The following is a 21,461-nucleotide window of genomic DNA, read 5'->3' on the forward strand; positions in this document are numbered from 1 at the left end:
CCGCCCAAGAGGACAAAAAAGACCAAGTGGTCTCAATGAGAACCACAAAAAGAAAAAAACAAAAGCCTTCTCACTGTTCATAAAAGTATAAATCATGGATTTTTTTCAATTTTTGGGTCACAAGAATGTCCAAATTTCTACCAGAGCAAAGACATATTCAGAAGACTTAATCACTGAAATCACTTGGAAAACAAATGAAAGAGGTTTATAGCTCTAAGACAAAACTAGAACAGAGAGAATTAGAGCAGGTCACCTTTTAAATCAGATGATTTTAAAATAGAGGAACAGAATTAAAAGGTTGGCTTCAAATCCTGAAAGTGAAAACTCTATGAAATATGTAAAACCTTTAATTGCAAGGCCTTTAAATGTCAGCTCATTGGAAGAGTTGAAGTGGTCAGGGTGGAGTGGGTCCTATTCCCTTTACAAGGCTTCCTCAGAGGCTGAGAAATCTTGCTTTGAAATGTCAGCGTTATCAGCAGAAAGATTTAATTATGAAAGAAAAAAAACCAGAGACTACCCAGAATTTGCATTCAAAGGCCACAAAATGAGCTACTGTATTTCTAAGAATTACCTGCCCTAACTCTCAAAGAAGGAGAGAAAAGCAAGGCAGGGACAGTTTCACAGTCTTACCATTCCTAAAATCAGTGTTCTACTGATGCTACTTTCAGTGAGCTACTTTAAATTGTGGCTGGAAAAGGTTCCAGACAGACAAGGACCTGGGAATGCTGGTCAATAGACAGCTGAACATGAGCCAGCAGTGTGCACAAGTGGTCAAGACAGCCAATGACAACCTGGCTTGTGTCAGAAATAGTGTGTCCAGCAGGACCAGGGCAGTGATTGTTCCTGTGTACTCGGCACTGGTGAGGCCACACCTTGAATCCTGTGTTCACTTTTGGGCCTCTCACTACAAGAAAAACATTGAGGTGCTGGAGTGTGTCCACAGAAAAGGCATTGGAACAGGCTTCCCAGGCAAGTGGTAGAGTCACCATCCCTGGAGGTCCTTAAAAGACCTGCAGATGTGGCCCTTAGGGACATGGCTTAGTGGTGGACTGGGCAGTGCTGGGTTAATGGTTGGACTCAATGATCTGAAAGGTCTTGTCCAACCTCAATGACTCTATGATTCTAAAACGTTTACTTGGTTTTGAAATCTAAATCTGACACAGAATATACAAATAATAGGCAAAAAAAAAAAGTATTGCTAAATTTCAGGGGGAAATTATAATGATTATGAAAAGATTGAGGAGAAGAAATAACAGTGAATACTTAAATTCAATGTTGTCATGGTTTGAGAGCCCAAAATTCAATTCCTGATTCTTAACCCCCCTCCCACATCTCAACCCAGTGTGAGATGGGTTTTCCAGACAAAAACACAAGACTCAATATGGGGGGAAGGGAATTATATTACAGCGTACACATAAATAAATACTATAATACATTACATACAATCTTAACTCTATCTCTACCATGACATATAATATTTACAATGGGCCAAATCTCTTCTCCCTTCCAAATAAAAGTCCAGGAGGGAAGAAGAAGAAAAGACCCCTTCCAGTCTCTGAGCAGCAGTTCACTAGGGCAGTGAACTGTGTCTTTCATGAAGCAGTTGTTGGATTTTTGCCAATACACACGAGGGAGGCCTCCAAGCCTCTCTCGGCCCCCCGACGCAAACGAAGGGTCTTTCCGTGGGCTGCGTTACCCCAGACAAAGGTTGCTCCACCACAGTCATGTTGACGAAGTGCAGAAGCCTTCGTGACGGTCTGGTATCTTCAGGGGAGTCAAACCCCTTCACAGAGCTTCTGTGCTCTGCCTCAAGATGGCTGCCAGCTTCTCTGAAGTTGCAGTAAGGGAGGACCCCAAGGTCCTCTCTCACACATTTCATCCTGGCTCAGCTCTCAGGACGAATGAGCTTCTCAGCTCCTCTTTCTGCAGTGCATACTGCATTTTAGGACTCCTCTCAGGTGGGAGTCCACCACCCCCTTCTCTTAAGAGGGATCTCAAAGGAGTTTGGGGAGTTCTGGTTGTTCAGTTCTTACCCAAACTCTCTCTCTGTCTCTCTCCATCAGAGATCTCTGTGTCTTCCTGCTCGGCAGCTCTGCTGCTTCTTCTTATCTGCTTGGCTCTTTGCCACTGCTCTCCGGATGCTGCCGTCCCTGCTGCTGCTCCGTCTGCCCACTCACGGTGGAGAAAACTCCTTCAGCTTCTCAAGTCACAGACCTCAGTCCAGTCTAACACTGTTTCCGAGTTTCTATGACCCCAGCTGGGGGCTGGGGGGCCAAGGCCCCCCAGAGGGGCTTTGAGCCCCTTCCTCGTGGCTTACAACATGGCTAATTCTTCTTCAACAACCAGTACAACTACTTCTTTTCTGGTCCAGTGATATGTTTATATTTTGCAGGAGCGCTGATTGGGTCAAACCCCAAGGGTCACCACCCCCTGGGGGTTACCACTTTCTTAGCTTCAGGGGGAAAACCTGGTTCAAACCACTACAAATGTCAAGTGTGAAGGTGAGGCTGAAAAAGAAATGTAGGTATCACTGAATAATTGAACTGTATAAATGAGTTTTTCTGGGGGCCATCTGGTAATAAGAATAGAGTAATTGTTAAGAAAGTGTATATTTGGTCTAGTCACAGAGAATATAACCTCATGATACTTCCATCCCCATATTTTCTGTATTTTAACCCAGAGATAAAAGGAAAGATAACAGATTAGGGTAACGATATGAAAAGGGAATCTATGATGATATGGAGTGAAATTTTAATAGTGTGTTGCAGAATGCTTGCTTGTTGATAATGTGTGAGTCTGGCTTTTCTTAACTGTTTGACAAAATCTCATGGTTTACGTAACTCTCTGTTCTGCTTCATGAATATGACATCTATTCAGGTAGCCCAGGTGTTAAGAGCACTGGGTATGTTTCTATTTGTTACACAAGCCTAATACAAGATTTAAAAACATACCACTTCACTGAAGACTCTTCTAAACAAAGGCATAACCTAACATGTAGATATAGGAGCAAATTCCCTGATGGGTTATAACTGCATTCCTGCTGAATGACATGCTGGTGAGCTTCATCATTAAGCTGAAATATCAGGGGATCTACTGGTGGAAGTGCTCCTTGATACATCATTTAATTATTTTGTTAACAAGAGCTTTTATCTTCCTTAAATGCACTGATAATATATCACCTACTTTTTTATAGCAACAACAGCAGCAACCATCTCTTTTTTTTTCTTTTCTTTTTTTTTTTTTTCAGATGATCTGACACCTCTTAGATACAAGCACAGGGACATGTAGATGGACCAGGCTTTAGCATACAGATCATGCAGAAAGACCAGGCTTTATAATGACATCCTTTTCACAGACCTACCTAGAAAATTTCATTTCCTTTATCTTGCTTTAGGAATCAGTTTTGTACAGAAATAGTGTTGTAGTGCAGAGAAACTTTATGCAAGAGAGAAAAAAGAATTTGGATGTTTTAGATTCTTCAATATTTTTATTAGTCTTTTTGTATTTTGGGTCTTTTTCTTTTGGTTTTTGGGGGATTTTTGTGGAAGAGGGGGAATCCTGTCTCTATAATTAAACATTTTTTAGCATCAAAGCCTTGCTTTATTCCTTCCCTTCTTCTTTATAAGATCAATATATAAATTCTAGATCTACCACACAGAAGGAGAGCAATACTATCAAGATATTAGACTGATATTTCACTCAAAAGTTCAACTGCATATACTCTTTGGTTCTTTTGTATTTCAAGACTCTATTCACATCTGCTATGGTACCATTTTGATTATTTGTATTTTTTCCATGGAGATGATCACTGGGAAATGTCACTGTGTGTTCAAGAAAACTAACATCTTCTCTGAAGTCCTAGGGGTAGCACAAGTGTCACATCAGATTCAATTAGCAGTGAGCAGATAATGAAAACCCCAACATCTGGCTGCATTTGCTCTTCTCCAGTATTCAATGTGTTGTTAATCACAGGGGACTCACAGGATTAAAATATCTTAAAAGGCTTCTTGGAAGTATTCCTCCTGTCTTTTAGATTTCATTTTAGCAGTGTCTCTTTTCTATATGCATCACAGAAACTTTTACATAATAACAACCTCTTTATTAGTTACCAGTTTAGCCGCTTCTGCACTTCCTTACAGGAAGGTCTAATATTCTATTGAACACATTACATAGTTTTTTTTTGGAGAATTTTCTTATGTAAAAAAATTAAGGATTGTAACCACTCTGGGAAAAACATCAGAAGAAATTTTTAGGTATGAGAAATAAAGACTATTTTCATTTGTATGCCCAAGGCAACAGGAGTGGGGGATTGTTTTTTTCTAATATGTGGTAAAAAGACAATGAGACAGACATAAACTGAGAAAAGAGAGTGACTTTTTTGTCTCTCAATGCAAGATTTATGGGAACATTTCAGAAGATAAAAGCTGATCTTCAGTCAGTCATAGTGATAACTAAGTCACATTAGACAGCTCATTTACTGTCATATGCCTATGGCTTCACAGACGTGTCTTCAGTATCCTTGTATGTATCTGCCCTCTGTTTGAACTGCTTGATTCAGAGTTCACACAGTGAAGCAGAATATTCTTAGAGGGCTGCTGTGCAATTCACGGCATACGTGATTTTAAATGATGCCCTTGTGAATGACAACTAATTTGAATGTAACTGAGAACTGAGATTTAAGGTTGTTAGAAAGCTTAAACATGTATAAAGAATTCCCCTCTTATGAAAAACCTTGCCATATATTTATTTTTTAAAAGGTAGTGATTCCTCTAGAGATATATCTGAATATATGTGGCCATATCTGTGTAAGGAGGAATAAAGAAAAACCCAACACCCTTGCATTGCATTACTTTCTTTTGCTCTGAGGAATCTCAGAGTTCTCAGTATGAATATTCATCTGGACAGTGACTGTGTAGATTAATGTTTCAAGAGCGCAGCTTCAGGCTGCACATAATTAATTTTGTTACAGTCTACTGTAGACTACTGCTACTGCATTATTTCTTTTACAGGCGTTACTATTAAAAAGGAGAAACCAAACATAAAAGAATACATTGGTGCTTTCCAAGGCACTGTAATTATCAACTGAAATGCTATAGTTTTTCCTCCTATTCTCATAATTACTTATGATTCCTAAATATGACAATCGATTTCATCATTTCACAGCTGATGGCTTTCCAATGACTGTGCTTTATTTCAAGAGCTCTCTCATGAAGTAGACACATAAACATAGCAATATAAAACCCAAATCTATTGTTTTACTCTAATTTCAAACCTCTCCACCACTGTTGGTATAAGATTATCATGCTTGACAATGCTTGAATAAATGCTGAGATGTGGGAGTTGGAGGGGTGAGCACACCACACGCACTTCACAGCCAGGCAGGGGCCAACTCTGAGAGCACATGGAACAGGCAGCAGTGCCAGGCACTGCCACAGAATCATAGAATGGTTTGAGTTAAAAAGGGCCTTAAATACCATCTTGTTTCAACACCCCTGCCATAGGCAGGATCACTTTCCACTAGAGCAGGTTGCTCAAGGCCCCATCCAGCCTGGCCTTGAACATCACCAGGGATGGGGCATCCACAACTTTTCTGGGCAACCTGTTCAGCTTTATAGCCAGTCAGACCTGATATCCCTCCTCTGACAGAAGTGTCTTGTTTCCTCAATCATTTACCTACGACAAAACTTGCACCACGAAGAGAGGAGAAAAAGAGACAGAAGCTCAGAAAATTAGCAGGAAGTTACATTGGAATGAGAAATTCTCTTAAATTTCTACAGGCAAGCCAGGAGGTGGAGCATCTTTTTGAACTGTGGGGTGAATTCAAAGAAATAGCGGAGACTTCAAGAAAAGAACTCCGTGTTTTTGATTTGTCTTGATTTCAAAGTGTAGGAGTATTTTGTCTTCACATAGTAATGAATTCTTCCCCCTATTTAATCCTGTGCTATAGTTGTATCTTCCAGGGACATGTCAGTATTTTTCTCTAGAAATGGTCTAAGTTCATAAACACAAGAGATTTAATCCCATTGTATTATCTCAAATCTCAGAAAAATCAGAAGAATTTTCATCCTTCAAAAGTAATTTTTACTTCAATAAAATTGTTGAATAAGATATGTTCTAAAATATATATATAGCTCTGTCATGGTTTCAGCAGGCCCAAAATCCAATTCTGATTCCTAGCCCCCCACCCACATCTCAACCCCATGTGAGATGGGTTTTCCAGACAAAAACACGAGACTCAATATGGGGGGAAGGAATATATTACAAAGACTATACACGTGAATAAATACTATAATACATTACAAACAATCTTAACTCTATATCTATCTCTACCATGACAATAATATTTACAATGGGCCAAATCTCTTCTCCCTCCAAATAAAAGTCCAGGAGAGAAGAAGAAGAAAAGACCCCTTCCAGTCTGTGAGCAGCAGGTCTTCCTCTCTAGGCAGCAGGCTCTCTTCTTCTCTTCCACCAGAAACAGTTGCTGGCTCTCTGCCAGCACACACGAGGGAGGTTTCCAAGTCTCTCTCGGCCCCCGTCTCCAAACAAGGGGTCTTTCCATGGGCTGCGTAACCCCAGACACGGCCGCTACACCATGGTCATATCACGAAGCACCGGGGTCTCCGTGACGGTCTGGTATCCTCAGGGGAAATCAAGCCCCTGTGCAGAGCTCCCATGCTCTGCCTCAAAGATGGCTGCCAGCTTCTCTGAAGCTGGAGCAGGGGGGGCCAAGGTCACCCCCCACACACACACATTCCTTCGGCCGTCCTGGCTTATCTCTCAGGAGGCCATGAGCTTCCTAGCTCCTCTCAGCAGTGCATACTGCACCTTAGGACTCCTCTCAGTCCACCACCCCCTCCTCTTTCTCGGAGGGGTCTCTAGTGAGTTTGGGGGTTTTGGTTTGAGCCAGTTCTTACCCCCAGAACTCTGTGTGTGCCGTGGTCTCGATTCTCTTCCTGCTGCTGCTTTTCCTTCTCCTCAGACACCTCTGTGTCTGCCTTAGCTGCATACCGGCTTGTGTTGCTCCTTTTGGTCTTTATCAGTTGGCTCTTTGCCACTGCTCTTCGGACGCTGCTGTCTCCGCTGCTGCTCCGTCGCTGCTCCCAGCGTCTCCCACTTTTACTTACAGGGGAGAAAACTCCCCCAGCTCCTAGCTACAGGCACTCAGTCCAGCTTCAACACCATTCCGAGTCCCTGCAGCCCCCCAACCGGGGGCTGGGGGGGGCAGAGCCCCCTAAGGGGCCGGAGCCCCTTCTCCTCGTGGCCTCTACAAACATGGCCACCTCTTCTTCTCACAAGTGCCACTGCTTCCTTTTCGGTCTCCAGAGATATGTTTATATTTTGCAGGAGCACTGATTGGTCAAGCCCCAAGGGTCACCACCCCCTGGGGGTTACCACTTTCTTAGTTTCAGGGGGAAAACCTGGTTCAATCCACTACAAGCTCAGACTGGTCAAGTCAGGCAGCTATTCATTTGAATTTTTGCCCTTGAATGAAATATCCAGACAATAAACTCTTTCTGAGTTGCAGACAATCCCACACAGCCCTGTCTTCCTCTAAGAAATTAAAAATGTTTGTAATTATTTTCAAGGGAGAATCTGAGACCATTTTGTAAAACAGATGTAAATACAGATCTTTGGAATTCTCATTTTTATATTATAAAGCTTGTGTGTTTGAGGCAGTTGCACTTTGATGTCCAGATTAGTGCTATTTTCATGTACAGTCTGAACTAGGATTTCTTCATTATGTGTGTCAAATTCTAACAGGTGGTTGGTCTCTTCAAATAACAGTGTTTTTCATAGAGCAAATGTATGTATGTAGCATGTGATCATGTGCATCTAAAGCTAAAGCAGCAACACAGGAAGAGGAGAATGGAAGTAGGTGGCTGATGTAAAAATATTATATTCTGGCTAGTTTCCAATTGGGTGAGTGATTGTGTGGCTCCTGGTTTCATTACCATAAGACAAATTGTTCAATATATTTCAAACGTACATCCAATCTGATAGACATGGAATGCGAATTTAGGCACTTTTTCTCTGAGCAGGATCAATATGTCTGCAGCTGAATGGTATCTCTGAAGTGAAATATTAATTTTTAATAAAGCTTCAGAATCAGTCACTTCACTTTTTTTTTTAAACTTCAGTTTGTTTATAATAAAAAACAAGTTTGACAGATATTCATTTCAGATTATTTATCAGTGATGGTTCACAATTCAAAAATAAGATGAGCTGTAAACTTGATTTGTGATCAGCTTTTTTTTTTAAAGGCACTGACCTGTCAAACCCTTTTTTTTTATTGAGAGGAATGTATCATTTTTGGTTAACTTTGTCTGGGATAACATTCTTGACTCTTAAGTGGGGCAAGAAAAATCTCAAAAAACCAAAAAAGACAGTGAGAGAGGAGAGAGGGAGAAGTAAATCCATGCATCAGTAGATAATAATATCCAGGAACTAAGATTCTTGCCAAGAGACTTGAGAATTCCCTCATTCAAGAATAGGAATCTGAGCACTCTGTTCCTCCTGTATGACAACCATGTTGATAAATACTACCTGGTGGGAAGAGGATTTTCTCTTTTTATTTTTAAATATATTGAAAAGAATTCTTGTTCTTTTCTTGCAGTACAGAACAGGAAGTACTTTGAAGTCATGGATATTTTTGTAGGACATGAAAATTATTGCCTTCCTGCATATATTTATTTTAAAAAAAAGAATAAAAGGTATTTAACTTGTTTAAGAAACCAGATGGAGTTGTGAGTTTTGTAAATTTTGGATGATTCTTGCTATTTAGTAAAAGTTTAGGAAGAAAGGGTTGAATCATGGTTTTGCTGTTCAGTTTAGTAGTTAATTGTGCCTCAATATATCCATCTGAAAATACTATTGATTTGAAGAGCCTCTTGAATAGTTGGTTTGCCCAGGTAAGAAATCATTCCACATGGTTTGAAGGACATGAAAAAGCTTATAGAAAACACATAGGTCTAGTCCAGAATTTCTGAACCTAAATGAGGATTGCAGTAACTCTGTGTGTCCATTAATGTTGCTATCTGTGGAGAGTGTGAACTTGAAAGGTAGAAGCCAGATAGAGAAATTCTCACCTCTACATCAGGCCACAGGGATCAATATGCCAGAACACATATATATTTTCAGGCTAAGAAATATATTAAATAAAAGACACTAGAGGTGCTGATTGACTGAGGAGAACTTTAAAATCACCTTGGAAAAAACGATATTTTAAGTACATCAAGTTATTAAAATTATTTTCCTTGCCTGTATTACCCACATTCACAGTATTGTTCTACAGTCTCAAACTCTGGAATGCAGAATACCTAGGGATATTTTCACTTTTCCAGACAGGGGAAGGAGTTAGCCCTGGGAATTTTGTTTACTTGTATTGTAGAGATACAAGTGTGAGGCTGGTAGACATAAAAGGAATCCAACAATGGAATATGGATATTTCCCCCTATTTAGAGATCTTAGAGTTGTGCTGTCTTACAAAGTATTAACTTTTACTGGCCAGAAATATCGGTAACTTTCCCTTTAAAATAAGTGTATGACACAGTTCTGATATATATTTGTTTTACTATTGCTTAGAGGTTTTATGTATTCCTGGATGATGGGACAGAGTACACTCTCAGCAAAATGGGAGGAATGGGTGACGAAGTAGAGAGTGGGGGTGGTCTTTCAGGATGCCTTGACGAGTTGGAGAAAGTCATGGAGTCCAGCAAAGGCAAATGCAATGTCTTGATCTAGAAGTGGAATAACCCTGTGCTGCAGTGCAGAACCGGGGGCTGACTGAGTAGCAAAAAGCTTTGCAGCAGTGGTCCTGTTAGCCCAGGTGGAAAATAAGTTGAGCATGAGTTGGCAAGGGGCAACTGCATAGCTCTTGGAATTTAGCTAGCATGTCTGTGAGGGTGATCCTTCACAGCTATTTAGTATCTTTGAGGCCACACCTTGAATACTGTGACAAATTTTGGGCTCTCTGCTGTACAGAAAGACATGGACTTACTGGACTGAGTCCAGTGCAGGGCCGGAAGGTGGATGGGGGCTGGGACACCTGAATTGGTGAAATCTTTATCCACTGAGATATTCAAAACATGACTGGAGGTCCTGACAACTTACTCTGTTGGGCCTGCTTCCAACAGGACGTTGGATTACCTGTTTTCCAGAGGATCCTTCTAGCTTCTTGATTATGATACATCAGATATGTGTCTAATTTGTTATTTTCAGTAACATTTTCTTTGTTAAATTATTTTTTGAATCTCACAAGGTATGGGAAAATTAAACTGGGCAAAAAATTTATAACTTCATACTTCAGTTGAAAAATGATGTATCTGCATTTATTAACAACATGGGTTGTGGTTCTCTCCAAAGTCTGCAGTGAGAATGATTTCCCATAGAGAATAGAAGTTGTTGTTGGAAGGAAAAACTGAAAGGAAGTCTATGGATCAAATACAGTTCTTTTCCCACTCCTGAATTTTGATTCAGTGCTAGATCTGATGGGTCAACATCCCAGATATTTTCTGTAAAGCAGAAACTTGAGTTCATAGTGTTTCCACTCTGTAATTGTTGAAAAGATGAAATTAATGCTGTATATTTTAAAGAAAGTTGATAATTTAATAAAAGAGCAGAAGAAACATAGTGAAGAGAATGCAACTGCTGTTCCACTGGCAGGAGATGAGTGTTTAGTAGATTAAGCTCATAAACATATGGATATGTATGTGTGTGTGTCAGTAAGAAAAGGAGCATTGATTTTGACAAGTTGAAGGGAACAAATATTATAGAGTTATATCAAAATGTCAAATGTATTTTAAATCTGTGACAGCCCATAATCTGCGTTAAAAACTGAAGTAGGAATTAATGTTGAAAAGCAAAATATCAAAATGTTGCAGGTGACTACAAAAGTTGGAACTTTCCCATGAATATTTATCAGTATTAAAAAAAATAATTATCATTCTTTTTTTTCAAATGACACGCACTCACCTGTCAGAGATAGTAAAGAGGACACTTCCTGATAGAAAAAAAAGTAGTAATAATCAATGTCACTTCTATGAATTAAGTATACAGATGATAAATCTAACAGAATAGCTTCACTATTTGGATGCATGGTTTGAACACACTTCAAGAACCTTCAGAAGGTTTTTGACCACTGCAAAACGCTTTCTATTCCACAATTTGCATAAGTCTACCAATATTTCAGGGTAGACCAAAAGGGAGGAGAGAAGCCATCTTATTAGGAATCTCGATATTATTTCATTGCATCCATCCCTTGGATTTTGTAAACTGAGCCTTTTTCAAGTACTCCACTTTACAAAGTTTCAGTTTTAGTAATATCTTTTTAAGTAAAGTTTTCATAAACTATTCAAAATTGGTTTACAGTAGCATAGTTTATTTTATTTCTCTGTTAATGACTATATTTTATAGAGACATAATTAAATATCACAACAAACTGTGAAGTGCTGGATAACATTTATGAAAATATAAAATTGCAATGTCAGTGCATGTTGGGGTTTTTTTGTGAGGGTTTAAAGAGATTTTTTTTTTAACACGAGTGCCTTTAATACCTTAGCATATGAAATATTCTAAATTTAGGTGCTATATTTACTGTCTAAGCAAAAACTTTTACAGCTACTGAAGGTACGAACATTATTGAAATAAAAGAAAAACCAAAGCCTTCCTGAACCAATAGGTATAAAACCCAATATAGGTATGCTACTCAATAATAATCAGAACACTATATATGTGAATTTCTTTCTTTTCTAGCACCACTAACAGATAAACCACCAAAGCTTTTACATCCCTTGGAGAGTAAGCTAACAATTCAGGAGACTCAGTTAGGTAAGTAGCAAACGTAATCTCTGTTCAAATTATATGAAGGTATTTGATGTGTTAATGTATGATGGTAATCTGATGGCATGTTGGCATTAATAATTTCATCGAAAAGACATTAAACATACTTTGTTTCCATGCAGAGATGCATCATATAGCATCTAGAAGATTGTTGTTCCCAAAAAATATCTTATTAATTAACATTGAACACTAATTTCTTGAATATTATTGATACTGGGTTTTAGGTTTTCTGAAAGTCAATAGTTATAAGTGAATCTGAACTTTTCTTCGTAACTTCCCCTTTTCTGTGTATATATATATATATATATGCATATATACTTACTGTGGGGTTCAGTGGGATTTTGTGATTTGCAAAACTTCTTTGTTTTCGTGGATGCCTACAGAATTGCAAAGATATTCTGTAATTATAAAGGTTATGTTGGTCAAATCATCCAGCAAACAGTTATTTTATCATAATGGCATCTGATTATTCTAAATGTAAGAATATTTATGTATAGATGAATCAAGAGAAATTGATGCATGAAAAAAACAATTTTGTTCCACTATTTCTAGAATAGTGGATGGTGGGTATGTTTGGTCACTTTAGTGTCCCACTGCTGTAGAGGTAATTAAGGCTCCAAAACTAAGTGTGTAAGTTACTACAGTTTGCAGGATATAACAGTCCATCTCTTTCTTGGATTGACACAGACAGCAACTTGCAAGAAACAAACAGTCCTCAGTAGGTTACTTTGGAGTTATGCTTTGGTGTCGGAATAGTAACCTATTGATAGATGTTCTAGCATGTTAGTTACAGAAGAAAATGGATACAAATATGGTGGTTGTCTAAATCTCATAGGAAAAAAATACAGCAAATAAAACTCAGTACATTCTGCAGCACACCATTAGAAAAAGCAGAAGGCTTGAAAATTAATTCTGACAGTTGTTGGCAGAGCATTTTATGGTGATTGCCAGCTTGTGGTTAATAGTGGCCAGAGAATAACTCATCTTTTCTTTGAAATTAATAAACTATTACTTTAAATCATCCGTGCTATTCAGGTAATATTCTGAAGTGCTGATATACAGTTTTTTCAAGAACAATCATATAGAAGAAGAGAAATGTAACGTTTCCTTCCAGAGCTACTTTCTGTTCTTCTGAAGATATTGGTTCTAATATGCTGACTCAGAAATCTTTTCCTGTATGACAGTCCTATATGAATTTATGTTATTGTTTGTGCACAAGACTAGAGAAGAGAAAGCAAAATGATCTACCAATTTGTTTCTTAACTACTGTTGCTTACTGGAATATTTTTGTTGAAAATAAAAATCCCAAAAGGCTGAACTTTTCTGGGCTTTGTTGTTGTCTTGCTAAACATACTGTATGGTGAGACTATTTCAAGAAAAGTGTAATTAGTAATGGCTAGCCAGAGGCTTTCTGCCTATGACTTGTAGAATTAATCTCAGTTTTGATTTCTCATAGTTGTAAAAAAAAGATTAAATAATTTGAAAAGAGCTAGGTTTGAAAAAGAGCCTATTCAGAAATCTAAATAGCTGTTGATGAATATGAAAGAGTTAACTTGAAAATGTCACTTTCAGACACAGATGGGAAAACCTGACCATAAATGAATGCGAATCTACAGTACTTAGCCTTATGTCAAGAAGTTACAAGAATATATTAATTTGTTGTTTAAAAGCCTGTGAAATAGCCTGTGAGAACTGAAGCACGTACAAAAAATTGATAGTTCCCTGACACAAAAATTGTATTGTTCCACTCTCTAGATTTAATGCCTTGGTCCTGGTGGATAACCTTTGAAAGGTCTATGTTTCCCTGAGGAAAGCCAGTTCTGGGGGCCAGTTCATACCTTGCAAAAAATGCAGAACATTTTATCATCAGAATAATGCTGAGATTCACTTAGATGAAACTTGGGTGCCTGAGTCTTGGGGTGACCACATGTTGCAGACTGGTCTAGGCACTGCCACAAAATGTGTTAGTCCTCCAGAACATGTTTGGGATGGTCTGTTTGTCCCTTATTTTGAAAACAAATATTTTTGTGGAAGCTGGAGAAGGTGGCAATCCCATTCGAAAAGAAAAGAGAGAGCAAGGAACTGGGAGCTTGAGGTAGTCTGGAATTTCATTAGCATGTCACCAGCCAGTGTGGTGGGGAGCTGGGGCAATCCCCACTCTTCACCTACATTTCTGTCCTTCTCACCTTGCAGTCCTCTGTTCTGAGTCAGAAATGAAGCAGGTTGCATGTGTCAGGGCATGCTCTGGGAGGTGCACACCTAATTTGCAGGGATGCGTGTGCAGCTGCAGATGCACATAGTGTACTAAAAAGTCAGTACTGATGGCTTACCTCCAAATCTTCCCCTGTGGAGTGGTGTTGGGCACACTGTTGAGGAAGGCATCAGTAAGTCCAGTGGGTTTTCTGCTGAACAAGCTACTGGAGTTCAGTACTTAAACAGTGTCTAAATCAACATGGGAAGAGTCCAGACGTATCTTTTTCATTTGGCTCCAGCACTGCTGAGTGATAGAGATGTTTGACATTTATCATTGGAATATATTGGCTTCTTCTGTACACTGGCAGTTGAAATTATTATCATGGGACCACAGACCTGTTGTGTTATTTTGCATGGCTTCCATAAAACAGCATCAGACTGAAAGGTGACTGCACCTTAAGGAAGGAGTTTCTCCAAGGGGTGACTGAGAAAGTGTTATGGCATCAGCCTCCTGCAGCTTGAGTTGATAAGACAAAAGGAAAGAAACGAGAACTGGAGAATCTGCACACCTCAAACCAGTGAACCTCCCATCACGCTCAAGTTGTCCACAGTTAGTCGTGGAAGAGGTACCATGCTACTCAACTGATATCTGAGAGAGTGTTAAGCATGGCTGCACTGAAATGAGCAACTTTAGAGAGTCACAAGTATCTTGAGATCTCATCAGGAATATCTGTTTATTACAGTGAATAGTAACTAGAAATGCATAAGATAGAAGCACAGGATAAAAATTGAAGGAGAAGTTAATTTCTCAAAGGCTTTCCATATAAAATCCCTATTGGACAGCCAAAGAATGAAGCAGAGAAACATAGATGAGGAAAGAGGGATTAGTTTCCAATTTATCCTGTTCTGCACTTAATGTTTTTTGTTTGTTATTTCACTTCCAATTTTGTAATCAATTACTTAATCCTGTTGCAAGGGTAAAAACACTCCTTTTTAAGCTTTTCTCCTGTTAGAGGGTTTTTAGGCAATGGTGGTGACCTCAGTATAAATTTCTTCTCTGGAAACAACTACTCCAGATAAAATATTATGGTGAATACAGTCTTCAAAAGATTGCATCCTGCAAAGCTTAGAGCTGTAAGAAGATGAAGAGTGTTTCCCACTCGGGTCTGAGCCACCCTGTAGTCTGGTAGCAGCATATGCCAGGGAGGGAAGAAAAGCTGGCAATCAATGGGAGGCCAGGGGAGGCAAGGCAGGGTAATGAAGAACATAATGACCCAAGGAACTGCATCCCACAATATTCTTCCTCTTACCTTCCACAGGCTAGCAAAATCAAACAAACAAATCCCTGCTAACATAAACCCTCCTTGTAATAACAGTAAAAGCACAAACTTTTTTGTTCAGTTTTGTTTAGAAAGGAATTTATTAACATTGTTTCTTACATACAAAAAATCCTAAAACTTCGGGCAACTGTATTTTTAATTCTAGATTCATGCCAATCTTATACATATATGATATAAATGTACCATATCCATGATATGTAAATTTATATTAAAAATATGTTCTGGTTGGGGGTTTTTTTGGTAATTTCTAAGTCTTTTTAAATTCGCCCGTCTTTCAGATGAATCTGTTTTTGCTTCCAGAACTGTCCGATATCTGTCCCTCTCAAAGTAACAAAGAATACTTGAGAAAATCCGATTTTAGTATCCAATTGGTTCATCTCATGTTACTGAAGAAGGCAGATATGATTCCATAACCAACAGTAATGGATCTGAATTAAAAAAATTGCAAAACATGAAATAATTACTTTAAACACCTCACAAGGTAGTTAGCCTCTGTTCTCCCCAATTTTTTTCAATGTGTTTCCTGGTTCTGCACAAGGCTGTAATTTGACATGCCAAAATTCACCTAGAATAATAAAGCTATTGTTGAATTATTTTTAGCTAGCCTTGAAGTCAGAGAAGGGAGAAAAAAAAGGAATAAAAGATTTCCAACACTTTTAACACCTAAAAGCAAAGTTTGTACAGGAACCTAAACATTTTCTCAGTCATTTGAATAAAGTGAATTTTCCTGAATATCATCCAACATAAAAATATTAATTTTGTGACCAAATATGCAGTGAATGTCTGTCCATTTTTATCTAGGGCATTATTTTGATAAAATTAAACTATTACGTAGTGAATTGGGGATTTCTTCTTTCTCCCCCTTTCCTGAATGTATTAAAGAAAAAAATTGATTAAACTATTTTTAATAAACTATTTTTAAAGTAATAATACAAAGAAGCTCCTCATCAGGGATGGAAGAATGCTACCTCATTTATAGTCTAGTCATAAAAATCTTCCACACAAATTTGCCTCGTTAAAGATAAAAACACTCCTTAACTAGCTTAATCAGTAGATGTATAAATAAATTAATTAAAATGATATTGAATAACTAGCAATCAGTGACTCTTTCAGGATGGAAAGTGAAATGAAAGAATAGAGAAAATTACAAATTTTATCTCTACACATTTCATCTAAATGTTATATTCACTCTCTAACAGGAATATGGGTTTTTTCATTATGTAAGGAATTTTAAATTTATCCAATTACACCATTGTCTTTTAAACCGATTTGAACTTTTTTTTTGATCGTGTGATTCAATTGGACACTTTGATATATTCTGTTACTAGATTAACATAGTATTGGCAAGAGTTTCACATGGGAATTAACAAAACTGTAAATTCATAATTTACTTCAAACTTATCATATGGGGTTTTTTTACTTGACAGCTGGTATTTTCCTTTCAGGAAACAATTGGGGGAGTTTGAAAAAAAGATAAAATTAAAGAAGACAATGCATTTGTTTAAACTTTATCTCACTTTATCGATGCTTTTTCTGGGAGACATATCTAATTTATTGTTGGAATAGTAAAACTTCCTTGTTCATGTTAGATTATAATCTGCTGAGAAATGTCTGCTCTAGAGAATAGTATATACCATACTTATTCAGTGTTAAGCATTTAAATAGGATTTATTGCAATAAAAAGTGTGTGTTTAGTCTGTCTGCAACTATGCACATTTCATTCTTTATGTACAGATTAGATATATGAGAATTTTCTGTTTCAGATTGTGCAATACAACCAGTTTGTTTTGATAACATGAAAGAAGAACCTGAAAAGATTTTTCATATCAGTTGGATAATCATCCAAAAGTTTGGTTTTGTACTTAAGACTTTATTAAACAATCAAAAACCATATGTCTTTTACTAGCAGAGTAAAACATAATCAGATACAGCAAAACTTTTAAAAGAATACTCTGTGGGAGACAGTAGGGTATAACTTATTATAATCAAGATCATAATAACTACAGAATACCACATACTAAGAAATGCAATTTAGGCACATACTGTACATTATTTCATGTAAAAATATAGTCCTAAAAACCCTGTAATTTTGTAAATTTGAAGCATCAGAATTCACATTGTTCTGTCATCATTTGTCACCAGACTTTTTCTTCAAGCTAGACTTTGTGCTCCCAACTTGTATGTGGGGGATTCATTGTGTCTAATGCTGAAAGACTCACGAGTGTTTCATTGCATTAGAAAAAATAATCACATAACAGTGCTCTGCAAACACATTAAAATGTTAAGTAGCAAATGTCAAAATCAAAATTTAACACTGTGACTTATAATTAATAACTATTTTAAATTAATGAACTCCTCCAGAATATCTTGCTCTAGAGATACGGATCTCTTGTGAGCAGCAATGGTATTCACATGTAAAGCTTATATCAAGAATAATGTACTGGTGGAATGACAAACACTAGTACAATATTTACTTACAGGAATTAACCTGCTTTCCAGTTCTAGAACAAATGCTTTCCAGCCTTATTGGTGAAGTCAGTACATGCTCATGTAATCCAAATGAGGACTAGTTTTACATGAAGCTGCACTGAACATTGTTTTTTTCTTAGATATACTGTACATTTGTATTAAGATTTAGTGCTGCACACAGGTTTCATTATGACAAATCCATCTAAATCTACATGCATTCTTAGCAGCAATAATTATCAGGGATTTGATGGCTTGTCATGTCAATAGAAAATGGAAAGATATTTGAAGGAACTCTAAAGGTCTCAAAGGCTTAAATGCTTTTGATAAACTCTTACAGTTTAGAATATCATAGTAGTATGAATATTTTGAAGCAATCAGTTGAACGGGATCTTTTTTATATTTGTTAACAGATGTATAACAATGAGACTTCAGATTGTGCAGTTGAAGTGCTATTCATGTCTGTTTACATAGGATATTATGGATGAATACACATCATCCTAAGATAGTCAGCACATATTTGTCATAAATTTCCAATTTACTAGCTATTTAATTTTATATATTTAATATCTGAGGAACTTGTAAATAAAAAAAATACAGAAATTCAATTTGATGCTGCATAGCATAATTGATATTAAAAAAAAATCCCAACAATAATTTATTTACGGCATATATTGTAAACCTTCATATAGCATTTTGGTAGTAATGAATGCATGATGAACAACTATGGTCTGTGAACTCCTTAGCTTTGGATTAGGCTTGAGGCTATTAGGGTAATCATGGTTATTAGTCTAAATTTCATATTTGACAGTAAATTACCAGCAATGTGTCCAACATTCACATGTCAACCATGTCTGGTGCCCTATATCCATCTCAAAATGCTATGGACACTTATAAGGAAAAAATAACACAGTAGTATTTTCCACAATCTGTCCTCTTTTAATTTCTTATTCTTTTGCCTGAAGTAAAATTCTGACAATGGACTACTTGGTACTTTTGCTATTTTCCAAACAAGAAAGAAAAATATCACTTGAAGCAAGAGATTTATTCAGCACTTAGTTTTCATGCCTATCTGAAAGTGTATAAAAATAAAAGACTATATACAAAGAAACAAGTGTTATACACTTTTTCACTGAACTCAGAGGTAACTCTTGAGAACCATGGAGATACAAAGTTAAAGAGAAAAGGCATTCAGCTCAGTAAACACAAAATTTAAATTTATACCTTAGAATGTAGTTATTTGCAAGGCCCATCTTGAGCATCTACCTAGAACTCTGCAGTAAATGTCATCTTCTAGTTTATCGGTCATTTCAGCTGCTTAAAGTATTATTTAAATAGTTATGTATAATAGTATAATAATAGTATATTACTAACATACCCATATCATTCCAATAACTAATATTTTTAGGAAAGGAAATATTAGAAAAAATGCTATACTCACCACGAAATAAAACATATCAAGTGACTATTCATATTCACTTCAGAAATAAATGAAACACATGCTTCAGTTAACCACATTAGGCTTATTTAGAAAAAAATTATAACAAGCATTGCAAAATTACTTCTCTGTACACTAATGTAATTAATAGATTGGAGATTTGTGGATGTAGGGTCATATGTTTTGTTTCTTTCACAGCTTTCAAAGCAATTAATTGGAAGTAATAAATTCTTGTAATTTTTAATCATTCATTCATAGTCTGATCTTTCATGAGATATCTAAGAGCATGCATGGTACATTTCTGCTCATTAAAAATTATAGGAGGACTAGCTTCTTGGTGCAGATTTTAAAATATGTTTAGAGATTGATATTAACGATACCCATAGGTTTGTTATAGTTTAAGCATTATAGAGAATTTTTATGCCTGTCTAGTGTGTGGTTTTAATCTCCCACTAGTCATGCTTAAACAGAGCATTCATCTCATTTAAGTCAAAATTCAAGGACTTCTTTTTGGAAGACTTTTTCAACTTTTAATAAAGAGATTCAATACTTGCATAAAGAAGGATGATTTAAAAATACAGCAGACAATATTTTTTTTCCTTTGTCAAGTGGTAATTAATCTCACAACAGATATTTTATCATAGATACAGTATTTAAAGTGCCATTTACAGTCTCCTAATGTTTTGGAAAGGTCAGGCACTTAAAAAAGCTTATAAATGCAAATATTTTCTGTCATGCAAGTACTCTAATCAGTGAGATTATTCTTCTTTGCAAAAACAAACAAACAAAAGTTACATTTAGGAAGATAAAATCCAAGACAAAATAAATTGGAATTCCTATTAGGGAATGAATGATTTTTAGTTTTTTTCCAGGATGTTGTTCGGAATAATTTATTTACTATAGTGGACACATATGCTGATGAATACAGCAATAATAGTTCAAACCAGTTTAAATCAAAAACTAAAATGAGGACTAAAATGCTATTGTAGTATTTACTGGAGGGACACATACAAAGCATAACTCAGTGTATTCAAAAGACTTTTTTGGAAGCACTGATACCTGTTACAATTCACTACCTGTTTTAGTTTTATGGATCTGGCATCCTTTTTCAGAGTTGTTTTATTTTGGGAGTTCCTTATATCAGTCTCTCCTTGAGATAAGGAGGAAAGGATAGGTAGAAAATGGAGTATAGTTTTCAGGGTAGTCTGCGCGAGATGTTCAAGAAAGAAGTGAATATATAGGCTCTTACTTTTACAGAGGAAAGAGGTCTGGGGAAGAGGAAAATTTTACTACTGTTTCCTGCAGTCTCTGGATATGCAAACCCCTTGAAAGTTACCATGAAAGAGGAATTTACCAAAAAAAAAACCCCCCAAAAAAACCCCAAAAAAACCAAAAAAACAAACAAAAAACCAAAAACCAAAACCAAACAAACAGAAACATAAAAACCCATTTAGAGTAAGATGGACAAAACCCATTAAGATGCCTAACTTGTGTTGCTGTCAATACCTTTGTGTTCCTGCTATTTATATACTATGAGGAGTGTTCACTTTTTTGAGCTTGAAACCTCTGGCTCAAATATGTTCTTGAATTAGTCAGTGGAGCCTCTCAAGAGGACACACAATTCCACCTGGCAGCTGAGTTAGCTACTAATGGTGTGATGTTTCATTGGTGTGATTGTTTTAAAGAGTTGTAAATCTATGCTGCTCTGACATCTGCCTCCTGTCACACTCCTCTTATTCCATCCAGCTTCAGCAGTCTTGCTTATAGGGCTGAAGTGGAATTCAAAGGAAAGACAATCAATTTAAGCTGGATTTCTTGCTAAACTGATGGTAACATGGGTGCAACAAGCCCTAGTGTCAAGATACGGTGAGAGTGGTAGGTGTAGCCAAGGAGAAAAGTTGAGAGAAGGTGTTAGGCTCAAACTGATAATGAAACATCACTCTGAGTCAGGACTTGGTCACAGTAGGTTCCCGAAAAGGTCAATATAGATCAAGAGGCACCTGTGTGACATAAATCACATCACATCAGAATGGAACTGCTTTTCAGCTACCTGCATCTTCCCATCAAAGTGGCTTTTGTCTGGACTTTGGCAAACTGACAACTTGCTCCATTCACTGTGTAGGATTTTAGACATTTTGTTTAGACATCTGGGATGACATACCTGAAGTGGGAGTGTGTGAATG

General features: G+C 37.0%; 1 protein-coding gene across 3 annotated transcripts in view; it reads left to right on the plus strand.

Annotated features, from left to right (window-relative positions):
* Window positions 1-21,461, plus strand: part of IL1RAPL1 (interleukin 1 receptor accessory protein like 1) — a 693,820-nt gene that overhangs the window by 518,758 nt on the left and 153,601 nt on the right. For all 3 annotated transcript variants that reach the window (XM_027688869.1, XM_027688872.1, XM_027688870.1), the window contains one exon: window positions 11,755-11,829. In XM_027688869.1, the coding sequence (XP_027544670.1) occupies window positions 11,755-11,829 (75 nt within the window). The remainder of the gene's footprint in view (window positions 1-11,754; window positions 11,830-21,461) is intronic.

The sequence above is a fragment of the Neopelma chrysocephalum genome, unplaced genomic scaffold (assembly GCF_003984885.1).
Source record: "Neopelma chrysocephalum unplaced genomic scaffold, ASM398488v2 Primary Assembly neopelma1_76, whole genome shotgun sequence".
Taxonomy (NCBI): domain Eukaryota; kingdom Metazoa; phylum Chordata; class Aves; order Passeriformes; family Pipridae; genus Neopelma; species Neopelma chrysocephalum.